Source organism: Channa argus, chromosome 22, assembly GCF_033026475.1.
Source record: "Channa argus isolate prfri chromosome 22, Channa argus male v1.0, whole genome shotgun sequence".
Classification (NCBI taxonomy): Eukaryota; Metazoa; Chordata; class Actinopteri; order Anabantiformes; family Channidae; genus Channa; species Channa argus.
In genome coordinates this window covers 7,548,632-7,568,011 of record NC_090218.1, presented here as the reverse complement: position 1 = coordinate 7,568,011, position 19,380 = coordinate 7,548,632, and the positions used below count along the sequence as shown (strand labels likewise).

The following is a 19,380-nucleotide window of genomic DNA, read 5'->3' as shown; positions in this document are numbered from 1 at the left end:
CGAATTATTTATTATTTATTATTTAAACATTGGTATTTTACACATTTTGAATGTTTGCAGTTGCTCCCACAGAAAGCCCAACATCAACTCAGCGGCTAAAGATCTAAAGATAAGGTGCAAAGTTTTAAAACATCTAGTTTCTAAGTTCTGTATGCTCAAGTTTTTGCTGCCTCCTACGTTCTAATAACCATTTTTCCAAAATTCCAATCGAAATTGATGTTTTTTTGTTTTTTGCTATGTTCTACCTATTTATGGTAATTTTACACAAACTTTTATGTATTTTGTGAGATATAGGTACGGTATTGTATCGAAGCTCTACATATGCTATGCTATTAATGGAAAGTTGCTTTACTGTTGTACAGGTAACACAGAATATAGTGAAGAGACCTGCAAAAGTACATTATCTTACTTGGAGAATTCAGTTAAACCTCCATGATGCTACAGGTCAACCACAATCAAGAAAACTTGAGATTTAAACCTTTGCAAAAGTAGAACTTAAGGCAGAACTGCTGTGTTCTCTTGAATGATTTAATTAGAATATACATGCCCTGAATAATGTGGCCAGTGAGTGAGCATTAAATTAAGAATTTACTAGTTTGAAAATACTATCTTGTGTGGGAGATCCAGAAAAAGAGCAACTGAAAGCCTCTAAATTAAAGAGACTAATTCTGGACTGTCACATGTTTATTACAAATGTGTGAGAATACACACATACATGCACACAAGAGATCACATTCAACAATAGTATGTTAATCAATTCATGGAGTCATTAAAGAGTGATTGTAGAACAATTATTTGTTTTACCCTGAAGTGCACTTTTGGCAGAAACCGGTTTAAAATTTTTTTTTAAAAACACACAAAGAGACACATGCATTATCTTGAATTTAAAATGTTAATGCTTTTTCATGCAAAATATGTGGTTCATTGGTTCATTGTCACCATGGCTCCACTCACCAGTTGCCTGGCAACCAACTCCTCCTTGGAACTGTTGCAACTACTCATGTCTTCATAATTACAGGCTCGTTTACAATATTTTGCAAAAACAATAAACAGAATTGTTTGATAAAATCATCTAATGAAGCTGATGTACAAGGATTCATAACAGTTAAATTTGTCTCTACACTACATGGATTAAATGTGTAGGTGGCTTGTTTAGAGGGTACAATAAATGTTAACCCTCTTTTTTTAATTTATTTTTTTGGCTTTTTATGAAAGCTCTATGTATTGCACTGCATGTGCATATGCTGCATGATTTGTCTTTGCTCTTGTTGGCCTAGCAAGTTATTCCTCCAGCCAGGTGTTGGGTTCATCCCCCTTTGGGAAGGCAGTGCTCCTGTACCTGTGGGGCACCTTTGGGCTCGAGGCAGAGCCAGGGAATTCACAAAAAGTCCTGCAAGATAATTAAACATCTGTGATCAATTTTAAAGGTGTGAAAAACAGATATTTTCTCCCACGTGGGTTGAATGTATGCCTGGGATGTTAAATTGGGTTGTCAGGTGATGAAGGAAGCTTTTGGAGAAATTAGTAATCTCCAGTAGCTGTGTTTTAAAGCACCTAAACTATAAAGAATTTAATTATTTAATGTGTCCTTCACTGTGATTATGACAGCAGATGGACTATGTTGTCTGAATAAATCTCTGATTATTTCATATGGAAGCTGAATCACAAGATTTTTATTTTTTTTTTTTAACTTACATTTGCTTGGTATCTTTTGTATTAGATTTTTGTCTTTTAACTTATATCTCTTTTTAAAATGATAGAGTTGAGTGATGAGCTTTATTTATTTTTTGTACTTGTAAATAATAGCTACGCTTATCTCTTTACCCAGGTTTGGTCTCTTGCAGGACGAGTCTCTCTGGCTGGAGTCAGAGGAAGCAGATGTGCTCTCCGTGGAGCTGGACTTGACTGAGCGAATGGATGGTACTAGAGGATGTGATCTGGGTTTGGCCACAATTCCAACAGAGGCCGAGTTGCTCCACTCTGGATGACAACACCAAATGCAGGTAATGAAAGTCAGGCATTTATATATAGTTGCTATTATTATAAGTAAATAAAACCAAAAGGGACCCAACAACGAAAAGTAAAACCGACCAGTGGACAGCTAGGTTTGTCAAATGTCAAAAATTTGAATAATACTTTTATAAAATTTGAATGCTTCACATGCATCCGTGCTTCTGTCATACCAGAGTATTCGTCAAGTCGGAAACGCCCAATACAGATGTGAATCCTCCACTGTTTTCTGACATTCTCCTTCATTAGGCAGTGGAAAAGAAAGATGAAAAGGCCTGCCAATGTAAAGAAGAGGGGGAAAAAGTTACGAGCATTACTGAATAGATCAGGGGTTGGTTGGTGGCTTTATTCTTCTCTCTGCACACATTGTTGATTTGTCCTTAAGCAGTGCCTTTCGCTCAAAGAGGTAAACAGTGTGGAAGCTTTTGTTGCATCACTTGCAGATAAAATGGAGCGTAATATAAGAGAAGCAAAGCAAGGTAAACGCAGTTGTGAAATAGTTGCATCATTCAGCCTCTGTTTGATTTCTGTTTTTTTTTCTTTTGGTTCTGTTGGTTTCTTTTGAACTGTGAATGTGAAGTGAGATGTGTGCTTAGTAAACCTTCACTCAAAGAACACTCACAGAGGGCCCTGTGCAAGAACAAAAGACGAGGCAAAAATAGTAAGACTTGATTTACTCATTAGTCTGTTTGTTAATTTGAGCCATTTCAGCTTGATGAATATCACCTGTCAATGAGAAGGCAGAGTTTTTTTGTTTTGTTTTTTTTATTATTACATTTTTTTTTTTAGATTTAATTCATTCAACCTAAAATTGCCAGGCCACCTGTTCCACTCTTGTTGGCTTTGGTAATAGCAAATACACCTGTGTCATTCTTATTGATGCATGGAGTCTGGAGACCCATCTGTAATATCCAGCATAGGTCTGCCCAGTTTCAAGCTGAGCAGAAGTCTAATCAGCCGGAATAAATCTTTTCAGAATAAAAACACTTATGCAGGGTGCTGCACCCTCAAATCAGTCGTAATGTACCACTTCAGAAGAAATTTATTTGTTTGAGTGGTTCTTGTGATCAGGCCTGTTTTCTTCAAGCTTACAGTTTTGGATGTGAATATTTATCAGCTTTCAGTTACAATCTGAACCAGGAGGAAGCTACAACCTTGCAGGGTGTTGAGGCCTGAGAACAGGTAGAGCAGAACTACTCTGGCTGGCCCCCAGGTAAAGAAGCCAATAGTCCATGTTAGTCCAAGTAACAAGGTGAGACTGGCAACTCCCTTCAGGTCATGCATCAGCCCACTGCGGGTCCCGGCTGGGCTGTTAACTTGCATGTGACGAATCTGGAGCAAAACCACCACAAAAACCTGAAAGGACATTCAAAAGAATGTTTAAAGTATTTAATATACAAGAATACAAAAGTGGAATTAAAAATATTATGAACATTAAAAAGCATCCTGAAATTAGGAATTTGATTAAAGGAAATTGTGACGATTGTTTGCAGGTGTTTTTGTATATTTTAGTGTAAGATTCAAATATTTTCAGGAAAAAAAACTCTCTACAAAGTCTTGTAGATATTAATTGAAGAACAAAATATTAATAGTTTTACCGCGGTATTGAAGATAAAGACCAGCACGGCATAGGCAACCACAGACACGTAGAACGTTACATTGTCCTGCAGCCAGCAGCTGAATAAACAAGCATTGACATAAAAAAGCAATGAATAAAAAGTCTAGATGCCTTGGAACTCTTTGGAATTAAAAATACTATTAAATCATTAAATAAAGCAATGCATGTTTCAACATCACCTCCAGACTTCTTTTAAGATGCACACCGGCGTATATTGGGGTGTACATATGTTATTCATTTCCAAAGTGTAACTGCTGAACATGCTTTGCCTCCTACTTCTCTGTAAACTTCATTCTTAGCGCATTTGCACAGAAGGGGTTAAACTTCCACTGTACTGTACATCACACTTGTACTGTGTGTGTTGCTTTTTGGCCTATGATGGCCTTCTCATTTATGACCTCACAAAACATGGTCATTCATATATACATTAAACTAGGTGTTTAACTCACTCAAATTTTACTGCATTGCAGTACATGTACAATGTACATGAAGGAGCAAAAATGTTTCTACCAACTATTTTTATATTCCGTGGATCTTCCATGTGTAAAACAGCCCACTGAGGCAGGACCACTACCAGGCCTCTGAAGGTTTGTGGCACCATTCAGTTCAACAGATTGACATTGCCTTGAGTATCTTCCATCATGCACACTTTTCAGTGATGTGTGCCACAACAGCCTTTCTGTCAGTCTGGACCGTTGCCCTTGTGCATCAACGATGTCTTAGGTTGCTGAGGGGTGATCTGGCTATCTACAAAGCTAGTCAGGTATTTACACCTGCCAGTTGTTCTATATCCACCATGTGGATTATGCTAACTGACTTTTCACTTTCTGTCTGTCTTTTCATGAAACGATTATAAATTATAACATTTGCTTCATCTGTCAGTGGCCATAATGTTTTGACCAACCTGTGAAAAACGCACTAGATTTTACATTTTCTCAGTCTCTGTTCTGAAGATGCATTTGGACATGAAAATTTATTTAGGATGAATTCCAAACTCACAAGCTGTCAGAGTTGTGTGGTGAGCCTAAGCTGGGCTGAAAGTCTGTGTAGAGGTGATTGCCGTAGGCCTCTCTATTCACAACGAGCACGAGGATGCAGATCACCAGAGGAAGCCCTGAAGAAAGAATTTAAATACAGCACATTTCACAGCTTTAGAAATGACAACTGTGACTATCTTCTTTGGTATTCCACAGCATTGTCCTGCTAGAAGTGTGACACTGTTTAGGCCAGCAATTAACTCAGTCTCACCCCATCCCAGAACACAGAACTTGAGGATGTATGAGGGCACGTAGACGTTGAAGACTTTGACGAGGGCTAAGTACATGTTAACGGCCTCTAATCCCATCCAGGTGAATGAAGCCAGGAGGAAGTAGTGCATCATGGATGCAACAGTGACACAGAGACCGTACAAACCCCAGGAGGACACCCAGGAGTTGACCAGGAACACTAGGTTTAAACCGAGCAGGGCCAGAGAGAGGTTAATGAGGATCTGAGAGGGGTAATCTCTGCGCAGCTTCCTAAGATGCAGGTAAAACACAGTGGGGGGGAAAAATGACGGTAAGACCCAGAGCATAAAATACAAGACGTGTGAATAAGACATTAAGGGGAACAACAATATAAAATAATTGAGGTGAAGTTCAATTGCTTGCTTGGATTTCTGAGAGAACAAAGCGTTCACAAGGACTAAGGCTATTGATATGTTTATAGGTGGTGGGTTAGACTAGTTGCAGTAGTAACAAGTAGAATGAAATAACAATGTGGTGCTTAGAGCCTTACTCAAAAACTGTGTACGTGAGAACAGTTATTCCCAAGAACAGCGATGAGACTCCGCAACCAAGATAGGTAATAATGGTCAGAATCTGCTCATTAGCTGGGTCCACCTGAGTCCTGGAGACATCCTAGAAACATATAAAGATGGGGACATGGACTTGTTAGTGAGTGTATGTGTATTTTTGTCCCAATTTGTCACCACCTACTCTCACAGACACATTTGGTACAGTAATAAAGACTCCTGTCACTAATGCCAAGTCCAAACTAGCATTACTTGGAGTCAATCCTGAATGAGCTGTCCTGCTGTACAAATTCATTAGTGCATCAATTTTACCAACAACAGCATTATTTACACAGCAACTGTAAAATGTATTGCTAACTGCGACAACTCTATTGGTAAATTTATGGCTTCAGGCAAAGTAATGGAATATCAAACTGTATCTTGTGATTAACACATTTGAACTTAAAAAATGTAATTGTTGATTTGTTTGCTTAACTTGGCTAAATTGAAATGAGAGGCACGAGAAAATCTGCCTCTCCATTGTCATTCTGTGGCTCGTGTTTCCAGCAATTTTTGCACAAGTTGAAGTAATGCAGTGTTAGACAATTCATCATCAGAGTTCATCAGAAAAATGAGCAGTTATTCTGATGCTCTTAGTCATTTTGCAGGCTCTCAAATGAGAGGATGTCTTACACTCATGTATATTAAATATCTTTGGGTTCTAGACTATTGGTCGAGCAATATCTCAACATTTGAAAGTTTGCTTAAAAGCTTAGGTCTCCTGTACTGTTGGAATTTATTTATCATTTAAAAAAAGATGAAAATCTGTATTAGTGCAACATTTTTTGTTGGAACCAGTGCGCTTTTGCCTGCAAGCCACAGATCAGGGAAGTCCGTAAGAACAGAGCATGCATTGTTTAGGCCTGGTTGTGGGTTTGTTCATTGCTTACATTACATTAGCCTCTGCTAATTACTTTGGAGGCATCCCAAACCAAACCATGGCATTTCCCCTCCTCTTCTAAATGTTCTTATGTTTCTGGGGACCAGAATATTATGCTTTTTATATTGTGGTGACAATGGAGCCAAACAGTGTATGTACGACAGTTTTTGGGACAGCTGCAATGTACTGTACGGAGATGGAGATTTAAAGAGAGATTATGCTGTGGATGTCATTGCAAAATGTGCCAGTGTGCCATTGGGTGTCCCTCTCAACACCAGGGGAACAGAAATCATATCCCACAGTAATTAATTGGTTAAAAAAAAAAGGAAATCTACATTCATGCCAGACTTTGCTTTTCATTAATTCCTTTTTATACAATGGGCCTTGAGTGCCCTCTGCTGGTAAAATCTCAACATCCCCCCGCCGCCGCCCCCCCCCCCCCCCCCACACACACACACAAAAAAAACACCATTAAAACAATAACATTTGGTTTGTACCAGAAGAACTCCGAAGTGCGTGAGGTGATCACAAAGGCACGTTGTGTAGTCAGAGCTGCTGTTGTACTTTCTGCAGCCATAATCATCCCAGCCTCCGTGTCCATCTGGATGATGACACAGACATTTAGTTTCTCACAGTTTGGCCAGCCTTTATAGAAATGTGGTGCTTTCAATCAGGACCCACCATTTTTATTAAAGTTCCAGTACACGCACTGTACATCCCTGTAAGGCTGTAACAGAGTAGAAGATTTAGTGCATTTTATTTCCCAACTCACTGATATATTGACAGCAGTAACTCAATTAGCCAAATTTTAAAGGTCAGCTCATCCTACTGTATTAGGTATAAGATGTTGGAGCATGACTTTGACATATTCATCAAGGTTTTTGATTGGAGAGCTGGCGTTGATCACACTGGCTGACACCACAAAAGTGTTGAGGGTCTGACCCTTTTGACTGCTCTGGAAAAGGGTAACAAAATGCATATGAACGACTTTTGTATTTTGTTAATGTCCTTCTAAAATCAGTTAATGAAGTAATTCTTTAAATGAAATGCTACTTTTTGAGCATGAATAAAACTGGAAAAAATTACTGAATAGTACCGTGAAGAGTAACGGCATGCCATAGAATTGAAACTGGACTCTTGGTAGATTCTGGTTCATGCTTTTTTGTGGGAAGTTACGCTGCAGGACAGATGGCAGGGAGATAAAAGCCACTGTGCTATTGAATGGGTCCTTGTTGATAAAAATCTACAAGAAGAGAAGGTCATTAATTTTCCTTTCAACCCAAATGATTCATAATTTCGGGCAGACTGCATGAGAAGAATATGACTGTTGACAGCTTATAAAAATAAGTGTTTAAACACTGCTTCCCACTATACGTTAAAATTCACATTAGTAACTATGGAAATTATAGCATGTGAAATAGCAGTTTCTGCTCTAGAGCATTTAAATGGGAAATGCAAGCAAAGGTTATATTTGATATGAGTTTCATGTTGATAATGATGCAGAAAATGTATTGATTGTTTTTGTTAATCATTGACAAGCTCATGGGTCCTGTGCGGCATGGTTGTTCAAACTCACAGAAGTTATATATTATATTGCACTGGACACCTCGTTTCAAAGACGCACTAATTAAGACTTTGAAATACGTATGTATAAAATGTTCAATATATTTAGCTTAATTTTAAATAGTTTAGAGCTAACTCAGTGGGTGACAAATCAAGGTGAATTTCTTGAGGGGACATTATTTTTTATTTCAAAACCAACATGGTGGTACTCAGTTGTTGCATGCTCTTATGTTACAAGATTTGCCACTTTCCCTAAGTTTCTTTTTTTTCTAAAAGTAATTGGCCGATTAATCAATAGTTGCAACCCTAAAATGGGCTTTTCATACTACACTTTAATAAAGCTAACCACGGCTTTTGGCTTGTCGCTTTAGGGGTCGCCACACTGGAACATGTTCCACACGTTGAGTTGGCATGTGTTTGACCATCCCAATTTTTTTGTCCAGGCTTGGGACCGGCACCAAGGTTGCCCTGTCGGATTCAAACCTGCGGCCTTCTGTATCCCAAACCCATGCTCTACCACTGAGCCATAGCTCTTAATCATACTCGTTAATATGTTTAGTATATGTACAATAAACAACATTATCTCGAGTAGCTTATTGTGGACAATCAGCAGAAATGTGATAATATCTTTGCTTGCTTTACTCCCATAAAATTTGTTGTCAGTTTACCAACCTGGGGATTTGTGCCTGTGCTGTCTGACGACACTCCAAATGTTAAACTGGAAAACTGTCCAGGAACTACATCCACCACTGAAATACCAATGGCTGGAGCAACCAAGGTGAAGGTGCCCTCATAACCCACCATCCTGTTTCCAATTGTGTCTGTGATATTCAAAATTCTGTACAGGATGACACAGAAGCATCCAGTAATCAGACATTTAACAGAAAAGTTTAAAATGATTTCTCTAGTTTTCCATCCTCACATGTTAGTAAAAGGCACCAAGTGGCTGTCAGACTTCAGAATGTCAGAGATGACATTGACCAGAGCTTGGCCCATGTTTGGTGTGACCACACCGAGGGTAACGATGTCCTTCAGCTTGTTGAGGACTGTCACAAGCTCCTTGTAGCTGAGTGTGGAATGGTTGTTTAGTAAACCCTCAATCATCTCCACCACATCCAGTGCATTCTCTGGAGATAAGTGAAATGGTAAATTTGCTGGTGTTATTTTACAGATATTTTAGAGACATTTTTTTGTTTTAGATTAATGTTTTACACATTAATCTAAATGTGTATAACAGGAATCAACTATAGACCACTATGTACAATTACATGAAATGTTGTAGAGGTTTGCTTCTGAAGTTCCACCATGAACCAATAAAGTCCTATTAAGTATTGTTAAGTTCTTGCAATGTTGGCCAATAAAGGTAGTGAAGTAAAAAAGTAAAATACTGAACAAAATAAAGAAAATGGAAATACCCAATAAAAGTTTAAGTACTTTACAATTGCACTTAGGTAATTTGTTGCTGCAGTTATCAAATGACAAAATGGCGACTGTCATCTCACTAGTGTTTGCATCAGTTTTTAGGAATGTTAGACATGACTATGAATTATATCAACATTATATTTTGAAGTAGAAATCTGATATTCAATTAATAACTTGGTGACAAATACAACAGATGGCAGACAATTTAGGTTAAAATATATAACAGACCAGCAGTGACATCAACATCATCCAGATCTGGGATGGTTTGCACCACTAGAGCGCAGGCTTCCAGGTCTGGGGCCATCCAATGGGTACTGAGGCAGAGTCTACTGTAAGACCAATAGTTGGAGAAAGGGATTAATACGTGATTTTTTATTTATTTTTTTTTTATTTTTTGTTTTATTTACCGGGTTTTTTCTAAAAGGTTCATTCCTCGTGTTTTAATAGCCTAACTTTTAATCTGGCGTTTCTACTTGTATGTCACATTTTCAGTTTGGCAGAAAATGCATCAGCTAATTCCTCCAAAAAATATAAAGGTAAAGAATTATAATCGTATGGCCATAAGCGGCTGTGAGGCTGTTGATCTGGCAATCACCGACAGTAGCTACGTTCACTCATTAGTGACACCAACCTCCTGATTAATGCTTTTACAGCACAGCCTCCCACCGCTCACGAGCAGCCATAAATAACCATTGTCTCACTGAGTCAACACACAGAAAAAGGCCTGAACAGTGAGAGAGCCATGTAAATATATACCAACGGATGCAATCAGTACTCAAATAGTCCCGTATTTGTTCATGTGGTCAATTCACATTGACAGCCAACCAGCTAAATACATGGGCTCTGTTCTCAACGTGACTAAGTGATGAATTGGTTGTAGGTCATGAGTTTAGTGATAATAGCAGTAAATGTCAACTAAAGGATGCAATGTGTGTCCACCTACACTGCAGTTGTTACTGGGCTGAACCTGGGCGAAAACAATTTAATCCAGACTTTTAGAATTTTAGGGCAAATGGTCCCAGAATGCTTGCGAAGGACATTTTGCTTTCATGTGGCATTTACTGTCATCTTTCAGGCTAGTAACTGCATTCCACTCACACTTCCCAATAAACCCTTAGACCTAAACATAGTTATAAGTGGAAAACTCAAAAACTACTTCTATTTGTTGTCGTGCACCGTCCTCCAGTCCCCTATTCAGAGTTTCTGACTGAATTTTCTCTCTGATTTAGTGCTTAGTACAGACAAAGTGTAAATGTTGACAGTAACTTCCTAAACACTGCATTTCATTCATTATCACCAATGAGCTCCTCTCCCTTCTTTTCTGTCTATACACTTTTATGACATTAACTTTGTGTCTTCTCTCTCCTATGGTTGTGCTTCTCCTTCTCTGACACCCTCTTTCTGTCTCCGTGGCTTTGGAGTTGTGTTTTTTTCCAGTGTGCAGCTACTGGTCCTACCAACCTGCCCAATGTGGTGGTGTTGCTTTTGTTGCGCTTTTCTTTTCTCCCGCCACTTTCCACTCACCCGAACCCCCCAAGGCAGATGGGTGTTGGGTTTCCTCTACACACATGCATAGTCTTGACTTTATTATGTAAAGTGCCCTGAGATGACATTGTTGTGATAAGGCACTATTATAAATATAGTTGAATCGAATTTAGGATGTGGGATTTGAAATATAAGTAAGAGGGGCTAAGTGATAAAGATTATGTCAATTACAAAACAAGCCAAGATGTAGACTATGCTGTGCGTATTCATTCTGTCAGAGAGACAAGTGTGTTTATTTTGAGTGAAACTCTGATTGATACACTGCAAACTTAATATAAAAGTATTTTTTGTGTACACTGTTCTGGATTTTTAAGACCTTCATTGTTTTTGATTAATCCAAGCTTCTTGGATTTTCCAGGATAGATTTTGCTGGCAGCAGAGCAGAGGCTCACCCTTCTAATTAGAGAATGACAATTCAGTTTGATTAAGTTTTGTAGAAGTCTTATTTTTTGCAATTTCATATGGAAGCACCAGGGCTTGGCAGAGCATGGATGAGTGTAAGGACTAATGCAGAATTGAGGAAAGACCTCAATGGTTAATGGTTAATTTTGGCTTGCGAAGAAAGCTGCCACCAATACATTAACTGCCACCAGTTCAGCTCAATAGAAAAATGGCGGTGCCTATGCAAATTTTATAATACAGAAAGCAGAAAAATGACAGTGATAATTATAAAACTAATGGTTTTAGCTACTCTTTAAGTTAGCATTAGTGAGAGACAAACAACCAGTCCACTGTCTTCCATCCAGCCCTCCTCTCCCAGCTACGCCCATCATGCTCCGGTCTGTCATTTACGTATTCGGCACTGTTAGAATTAGAATAATTGTGAATGCTGCAAAACTTGCTTATGATGCAGAGATCCTTTTAAATACTCTGATTGGCTAGAAGGGGAAGCCTGGCTTCAAAAAGTGAACATTTCTACACTTCAGCCATCACGGGAGGTGTCAGCAGCACAAGTTAAGTTTTAGACGAAATTTCTGCCAGAATTATTGAAAAGAACATCTTGTAGCTTTAAGAAGGTGAACTGTGTGAGCTCTCACCAGTGTCTGGTAGCGAATTGTTGAGGGTTTTTGGGACATGGTTGAGTTGCGTTCTTCCCTCCCGCAGTCGTGGGCCACTCAAAAAGGCCTCTCCTAGTCTGGTGGATTTCTGCGTTGCAGTTTAATATCACTGAAGCAGAAAGGCAGTTTGACAGATGAAGAAACAGAGAAAGACAAGCTGTGTACCTCAGTATGTAGTTGTACCAAACCTCACTCACATATGCGGCTTATCTGTATGTCCTCAGTTCTTATGGAGATTGAGCCATTGGTAAAAGGCTTTAGAAGTGGGTCTCGAATCTCATTCTCCATTTGCAGAGTGTCTGACGGCGACATCATGACCTGAACCTGGAAAATACAGCTCACTCTGCGGAGTTAATGAGTTACTCTTATTGTAGTGAATTTACATACAAACCAGATACAGTAAAAATGTTGTTATAGTTTAATATAGTAGAATATAGATGCAATTAGTGTGTGTGCATTAAAATCTATATTTGGAAAGCATTTTGGAAAAGTAAACACGCCTGTTGAGGCTCATTGTACTGGCACCGTTTCATTATTGCCTTGTTGTGTGTCTTCCACTCTGTGTAATCATATTCTGTTGGCTGTAATCTATTTATGATCTAAGTGAAATCATGCTGAAATCAGCTGCTTCATCCATACCTTGAAAGTGCGTGTACCTGGAAAAGAATCAAAACACTTCAGTGTTTCACACCGTTTGGCCGCTAATGGTTTCAAAGTCATGCTGACAATGTGAGGTAAATTGTGACACTTTAAATCGGAAAGCGTTTAATGTTTACTCACGCCATCAGTAGTTAGGTGACGTCTGTAACGTCTGAAAACAGGATAAAGAACGCAGCCAGATCATCCACATGAATTGAAGCTTCTCACATATGTGTGATATTTCTTGATGGTGAACTGATGATGTGGCTGATACTGTACCTTTGCGCCTTAGGCAGCAACTGCAGGTCAAGCACCATCATTATGTTGTCCGGGAGACTGGAGTTGAGCTGTGTGTGAGTCAGAGAAATTTCAGCTTTAGGGGTTCTGAAGGTTAAAGGAGTAAAACAGAGTTTCCCAAGCCAAATGGCGAGAGCCAAATCTCATTAAAAAGCTGTGTTATTCTGTGAGCCCATACCCATGTGGAAAGAATCTGCTCTGGCTCATAGTCTCCTGTTAGGGACACATTCATTTGAACCTCAAAAAACAGCTCTGCAGAGAAGATGAGACAAAACAGTCAGTTGAGAACTTAGGACACAAAACTGTGACTATGACTGTACGTTAGACTGACCCGAGGCATCTGCAGGACTTGTTTTGATGGTGGTGGCTGTGGCTACACTGGTAGAAGTATCTGGGGTGGTTGTGGTTTTAAATGTGGTGGCAGGGAAGGCAGTGAAAGGTCGTGATGTGGTTGTGACTGGAAAGGGCTTTGTCACCACCTCAGGTTTGATGGTTGAAGGATGGGTGGTGGCAATAGAGAATCTTTCTACAAATGAAGGTGGAGAGAAAGGGAAAGGTTACTGTGCACCAGAATTTTATACAAACTTACTTGGCGAGGACTATTTCTTACCGACAGGTGTGGCGTATATGCTGTATACATCAACCTGCAGGTGTAGCAGATCATTGGGTTCTGGGTTAGGGGCACCGAGTTTTGTGTTTATCTCGACCTGCACAGTTGCCACATCCAAACTGGGAATCACGTTTACGTAAGCCAGGCAGTCATACCTGCAGGGGAAGGGGGTGAGCCGATGGAATACTTTGAATTGGATGGAATTCAAGATTTCTACAGCAGTGATTCTTAAGGGCATTTGGCTTGTGGCTCCATAAAAAGAGTTGACTTAGAGTTGGGGGGGGGGGGGGGGTCTGTTTTTTGTTTTTGTTTTTTTACTTCTAAAGTGGTACAAATTACCAAACCTTCACCGGAAAACCAGAATTCTTTGAAGTAATGATGAAAATAGTATGTCATCATTACATTTAGAAACAAATAATTAGTTTAATGTGATTATTTCAAAGCCTTAAGAAGATTTGTTACAAGAAAAAAACGAAATGTTTTACAGTGGAAGTTTATATCTAAGAGGTGATCATGCATCCTAGGGTTAGGGTTAACCATCCACTTGTCAAATCACAATCTGATTATAGCACCATGAACAATAAACCAGAATCATGTTACAGTACCTGTTGACACCAGGGACAGCCCTCCCACCCTGAAGAATAAAAGACACAAAACTTTACTGTATAATACACATTTTACATTGTTTTAATAATTGAATATGTATTTTAGCCAGAGAGATTACTGTACATGTGCTCCAGAGCCTGACTAAAATTAGATTATTAAGGCCAAAACCAACCTGAGAAAGGATATATGGAGTAATACAGTTTATAGATGAACGCAAACCATAAAGATTTTTCTTGTAACTGTTAAAAACTGTGGCCAACACATGTACTGAGTGGCATGTTTTTTCAGTGAAATCTAATCAGTGGATTTTGTATCATACAGATGATGCAGTTTCTCATCTGAAACACATCTTTCATGTGTCTCATAACACATATACTGCTGGAGCTATACTGTATCTTCAAACAACTGTCAGCCCATATACATATATGGCCTTGTTAATCTATCAGTCAGGCTCTAATGTGTTTGCTAACCAGCATGTCTTCACGTGATGGTTTTATGAGGCTCTCTTCCTCACTGGACCTGTGAGAGATCAGAGAAACTCAGTGTGCTTATCGCCCAGCAGTTCCCCCTTTTGTCATGTACCATAAAATACGGTTTATTTGCTGTCGCACCGAACTGACATTCATTGCTATTTCATTACAAGATACAGTCTGAGCCATGTAAGTTGTTTAAGCTTCTCCTACCTGGTTACTTCAAACACAGACAGTCCGTGCAAATACATGTTGACAGGCAGCACCTTTTCAAGCTGCAGGAACAACAAACGGCAAACTGCAGTATTACAGCTGCTACAATTCAAATTAAAACCTGTAAATATAATGCAATGCAACCCAACAACTCTATCATACTTTCCCACATCAAGTTTTACAATTATACAACTATATCTGCTTTTTTGTTGTTGTTTTTAAGTATTGGATGTGTTACCCAGCGATGTGCTTTGTCTCTGGCCTTGAAGAGCTCTGTATGGTTCCCATCATGACGTATGATGAAAAAAGTCAGTCTCACTTCAAAAATGGACCATTCTGCCAAACAGCCAAAGAGAATATCAGACTATAAAGAATGTCTAAATGTTTTATAAATGCACTAACATAATAAATCCAATGACTATTTCTTCAGTGAATTGTAAAATCATTTAAAAAAATTTGCTAAAGTTATTTACTTTAATGAGCTTTTAACTACATGAGCAAAAATTATGAAGTATACTAGATAGGTCATGTAAAATAGAACATTTGCTTTAAAATTAAAAATGGCTTTGTGTTAAAATAAAAAGACATGTCGAAGTGTCTCTGGGCAAGACACTGAACCCCCAACAGCCCATTCCCATCCAGAGCTGTGCAGTGCCGGTCCAAGCCAAGGGCATCTGGTGTAAAAACTGTGCCAAATCAAAATGGGGACCATGATCCGCTGTGGCGAAACCTGAACTCACGGGATAAGCCGAAAGGGCTTTTCCCAATATTGAACTCTGTGTTCAGATGTAATGTCTTTATTATGTAAAATCAATTATTTTGAATTTTGGGAAATGTACATTTACGTAAAGGTAGATTTCTTAAAGAGCTGGTATTATGGAGAAGAAAAATTGCTTTGGTTTGCACTGCGAGGTGACAGTGGGCTGTACTGTCAAGTTACTCAACTCTCATCTCCAGAGTGTGTCGAATTTCAATCTCCCACCTCAAGAGCAAGTGTTGCTAAAAGTGCCCCCATTGTGAACGGTGAAATCAGTACTCAAAGATATGTCCTCCTCTGATCCTAATATTATTGATCATATAACAAATGGTGTCTGTATTTATTGACTGACAGTGGGTCAATATTTGTTCTGAGGGCATAGGCAAAAGGCAGCCAAGGTGGCGGGCAACATGTTGGGAAAAAGCTTCAAAACAATTGATGAAAATCTGTACCGGACTGAGGGGGCAGTGATTAGGTAAATGTAGCATAGATGAAACATTTTACATTACAATAAAGAAAAATCTGAGAAAATTATTGCAGTAAGGTTTGATTTTCCTCACCACACTTCAGGCTAGGATCAGGGAGCGGAGCACAGATCTGAGTGTCCCAGTTGTCCGTCTCCCAGTTCACCAGGTCCCCCTCGCTGCAGTTCAGTGATGTCACTTCCTGTGTGCTGCGCTCTCGCCCCCATAGCCGAAACAGTGATAACTTGCCCGGCATGCTGGTAAATGGAATCACCAGGATCTTCCCGTTCTTCAGGGTGTGCGTGGCACCCAGCGTAAGTGTTCCATCGGGGGCCAGTTTGCAGGAAGATGAGGGAGGAGTGTTGACATCACGTGCTAGGAGATAGAAGAGCAAGATGATATGACTGTGTTAGCCTAAAGGTTATAAATTTGACATGCGCCTCAGACATCCCTGTTTCAGACTGCATGTAGTTAAGAGTTGCACAAAACCACTTTTGGACTGATGTTGAAAATCAGATATTTTCTTCTGTCATCATTAGCTATTCGGAAGCCAACTAAGCTTTAAAGCTCCAACAAACCTGGAAGTCAAAATAGTTTGAGTCCCACACAAAGAGATTTGATCATTTGAAATTTGACTAGCGATGCAAATTGTCAAAAGAAGCTGTTACCGTGGTGGAGTAACAGTTTTTTTCGCGAGGTAAATGTGCAAAAGACAGTTTCTGTCCTCCAGCTCTTACTACACTGATGTCCACGAATGGGGTCAGCATGGGAAAGATTTACTACTGGCCATCGGCTGATGTGTATGGGCTTCCCTAGCAACAGATTGATCAGTGTGCTCACGCTGACCCCTGTCCATCTGGTGGTTTTAATGTTGTGGCTTATCAGTGTGTATAGCAAATAGACTGAGCGGTACAGAGTCAGCTCTGTGTGTAGTTTCAGAATGTGGTGACATTTGGTTCTAATCTATTGGACCCACGGGAATTACTCGTAGCCATCAGCTTTGAGACATCTGAAGATAATGATGAGCCCAAAATTTTTTTTTACATAATTATAATCAATTAAGTAAGTAATAAAAAAATGACCCACCTGCCATTTCTACCAGGTTTCCATTGACATATAGAGCAGGTCTGTCTTTTACATGGGACCAAGTCAGGCACAGCGAGTACCACTGTGATGGAACGAGGACGATCTGAGTTGTCCATTCCCCCCCAAACAGCCAGACTACTAAATGACCCTGCTTTCCGCCCATGCCCAGTTCAACATATTGGTTCACAGGATGACGGTACATGAAGGCAGTCCACAGTGAGGAAGCCAAGACCTTAATGAATATACAAAACATTATTTAAGACTTAAACTGGGCTTTTCCATGAAATTCTAACGGTTTTGGCAGGGTTTTGTGAATTAGGTGCCAAAGAGGACAAACTTTGTCAAACTTTATGTAGAGGCAGACGGTAAACTCGTGCAGTGCAGGGATGGAGACGTGAGGCCGTAAACTCCAGTGGCTGCAGCTGTTGCCGAAGTCGGCCACCTTCCCCCACAGACTAGACTGAGGCACTGACAAGAGAAACGGACAGTATGCAGTGATGAGGCAGCTGTGGATCAGGAGCTACCATGGTTGTCAACCCATTGTGGGGTCAGCAGTCTGAAAGTCTGTACTGTCTCTGTCATTTGATTGCTTTTATAATTTGTGATTTAATCATTTAAATCATCATCATCATTTGAGAAAAAACTCATGAATTGCCAACCACTCATTTCTTATTACTCATTTTGTTTGAACATATAAACTGTGTAAAGATACTTAGTAGTAGGAGTAGTAGAATAAATAACAAAAAGCAGCAAAACAACAGAAGTAATGGTTAATAAATCTTTTTTTTTTTATTATTTAAAAGTTGAATATTTCTTCACTAAAACAAAGAAAAAAATGTAGTTTTTCTTTGACCCATACATACTTATGTATATTTAATCTTTATATGTCGACCTTTTGGTGTGTAGCAGACTTGCTACACGTCGCTGTGTGTAGCCATAACAGTGGATTCAGCCATGACAGATATACAGTATCACACACTATCATAGAATGATAAAGGGGGTTACAGATCTCTGATAAAGAGGGGCTTTGAGTTTTTTTTTCTTGAGGTCTTGTTCTTGTGTAACCACAGCTATAAATTATTATTAAAATGTATTAGCCATTTAAACCCTTTCCTACCTTGCTCCACTGAAGAAACCGAACTGCTCAGCAGAAACAGTGTGAAAAATGCATGCGGGAATTTTTGAAGGGAACTCATCTTTAAATCTGAAAGACATTTATTTCATTTTCAGTGTTTAGCGTCACAACAGTTTGTGTAATATGCAACGAAACGCGCAACACAACTATGTCCCTCCGTTAAATAATTTCTTTGGCTAACAGGGCTTTTTCAAGTATCGACCTCTAATAAAACACCAATAAAGCCCTAAAACAGAGAAGATGTACTTACCTTCATGAAGACAATTATCTTAAAGGACAAATGTAGAAGTAAATCCTGGTCCAGATTCTGTGTGTGGACACCAATGTATTACTGCTATGACTGATCGACTTGTGTAATTACATGTGTATTTACCCATGTGAGAGGGAGGGGAGGGGGACATTGGCAAGTCACAGAAACCCAGAGAGTAAATGAGTATGTATGTATATTGGATATCATCTCACTGGTCCAATTAAAGTTTAAAAAATCCCTCACAAAGGCTTGACATGAAAGGAAAGGAATTAGTCTTGTCAAACATGGGCTGCTTTTATTTAGCCTGCACATTGGGATCAGTCACTCTTCAAAGCTGACATAAAAACGGTGAACTGACCTGTAATGTGTTGGTAGCTGTCTCTGTTTAACATGAGAAACATTGACGACGTTAATATTTCCCAGAGTTATGATAGAGTAACTATTAACAGTTTCTAGACCTGCATTTATTTGAAATCGGTTCATATAAGCTCTGTATCTACAGTACATGTAATATAATAAGGAAAGAAGGCAGTGTGCAAATGCTACGCAGTGCAAATAACATAAATAAAATCATGGAAGTATCAGCTTTAATTTGGGTAGGTTTACATCAATGGTGTATGTGGTGGGGTGTTGACATCTAAACCTCTAAACCCCCCCCCCGTTGGTATGCAATGAAAGTTGAATTTATTTTTCCTAGTATTCGTTCGGCAGAACGACAGTAGGATGATTGTTTTAGTGGTCGACCAATATTTACACTGACAGGGCTTGTTCTAGTTTTACGGCACTGTGGCGCTTGTAAATGGTATAAAGTTGCAGGTTATTAAACCGACCCAGGGCTCTGACCAGGCTGGGCTTATTTTATTTATCTTCAAAAAGATAAAAAAATTATCTTAATATTAATCAGCTTCTTGGATTGGTATCGTGAA

At 39.2% G+C, this 19,380-nt stretch overlaps 1 protein-coding gene across 1 annotated transcript; it reads right to left on the bottom strand.

Moving 5' to 3' along the window:
- Nucleotides 1-4: 4 nt before the first annotated feature.
- On the bottom strand, nt 5-18,828 carry LOC137107797 (adhesion G-protein coupled receptor G6). The gene is made up of 32 exons (XM_067491801.1): nt 18,455-18,828; nt 18,187-18,273; nt 17,407-17,537; nt 17,070-17,301; nt 16,080-16,358; nt 15,001-15,098; nt 14,763-14,824; nt 14,550-14,598; nt 14,079-14,107; nt 13,474-13,628; nt 13,195-13,389; nt 13,042-13,115; nt 12,846-12,913; nt 12,708-12,738; nt 12,567-12,583; nt 12,125-12,270; nt 11,907-12,036; nt 9,553-9,653; nt 8,825-9,029; nt 8,575-8,740; nt 7,436-7,582; nt 7,169-7,294; nt 7,021-7,066; nt 6,837-6,940; nt 5,405-5,526; nt 4,877-5,145; nt 4,628-4,742; nt 3,609-3,687; nt 3,165-3,366; nt 2,184-2,285; nt 1,825-1,980; nt 5-1,390 (listed from the first exon to the last, which is right to left on the bottom strand). Exons 2-32 carry the CDS (start codon nt 18,263-18,265, stop codon nt 1,218-1,220), a joined length of 3,888 nt encoding a protein of 1,295 aa, XP_067347902.1. The 5' UTR covers nt 18,266-18,273; nt 18,455-18,828; the 3' UTR covers nt 5-1,217.
- Between the last annotated feature and the right edge of the window lie 552 nt (nt 18,829-19,380).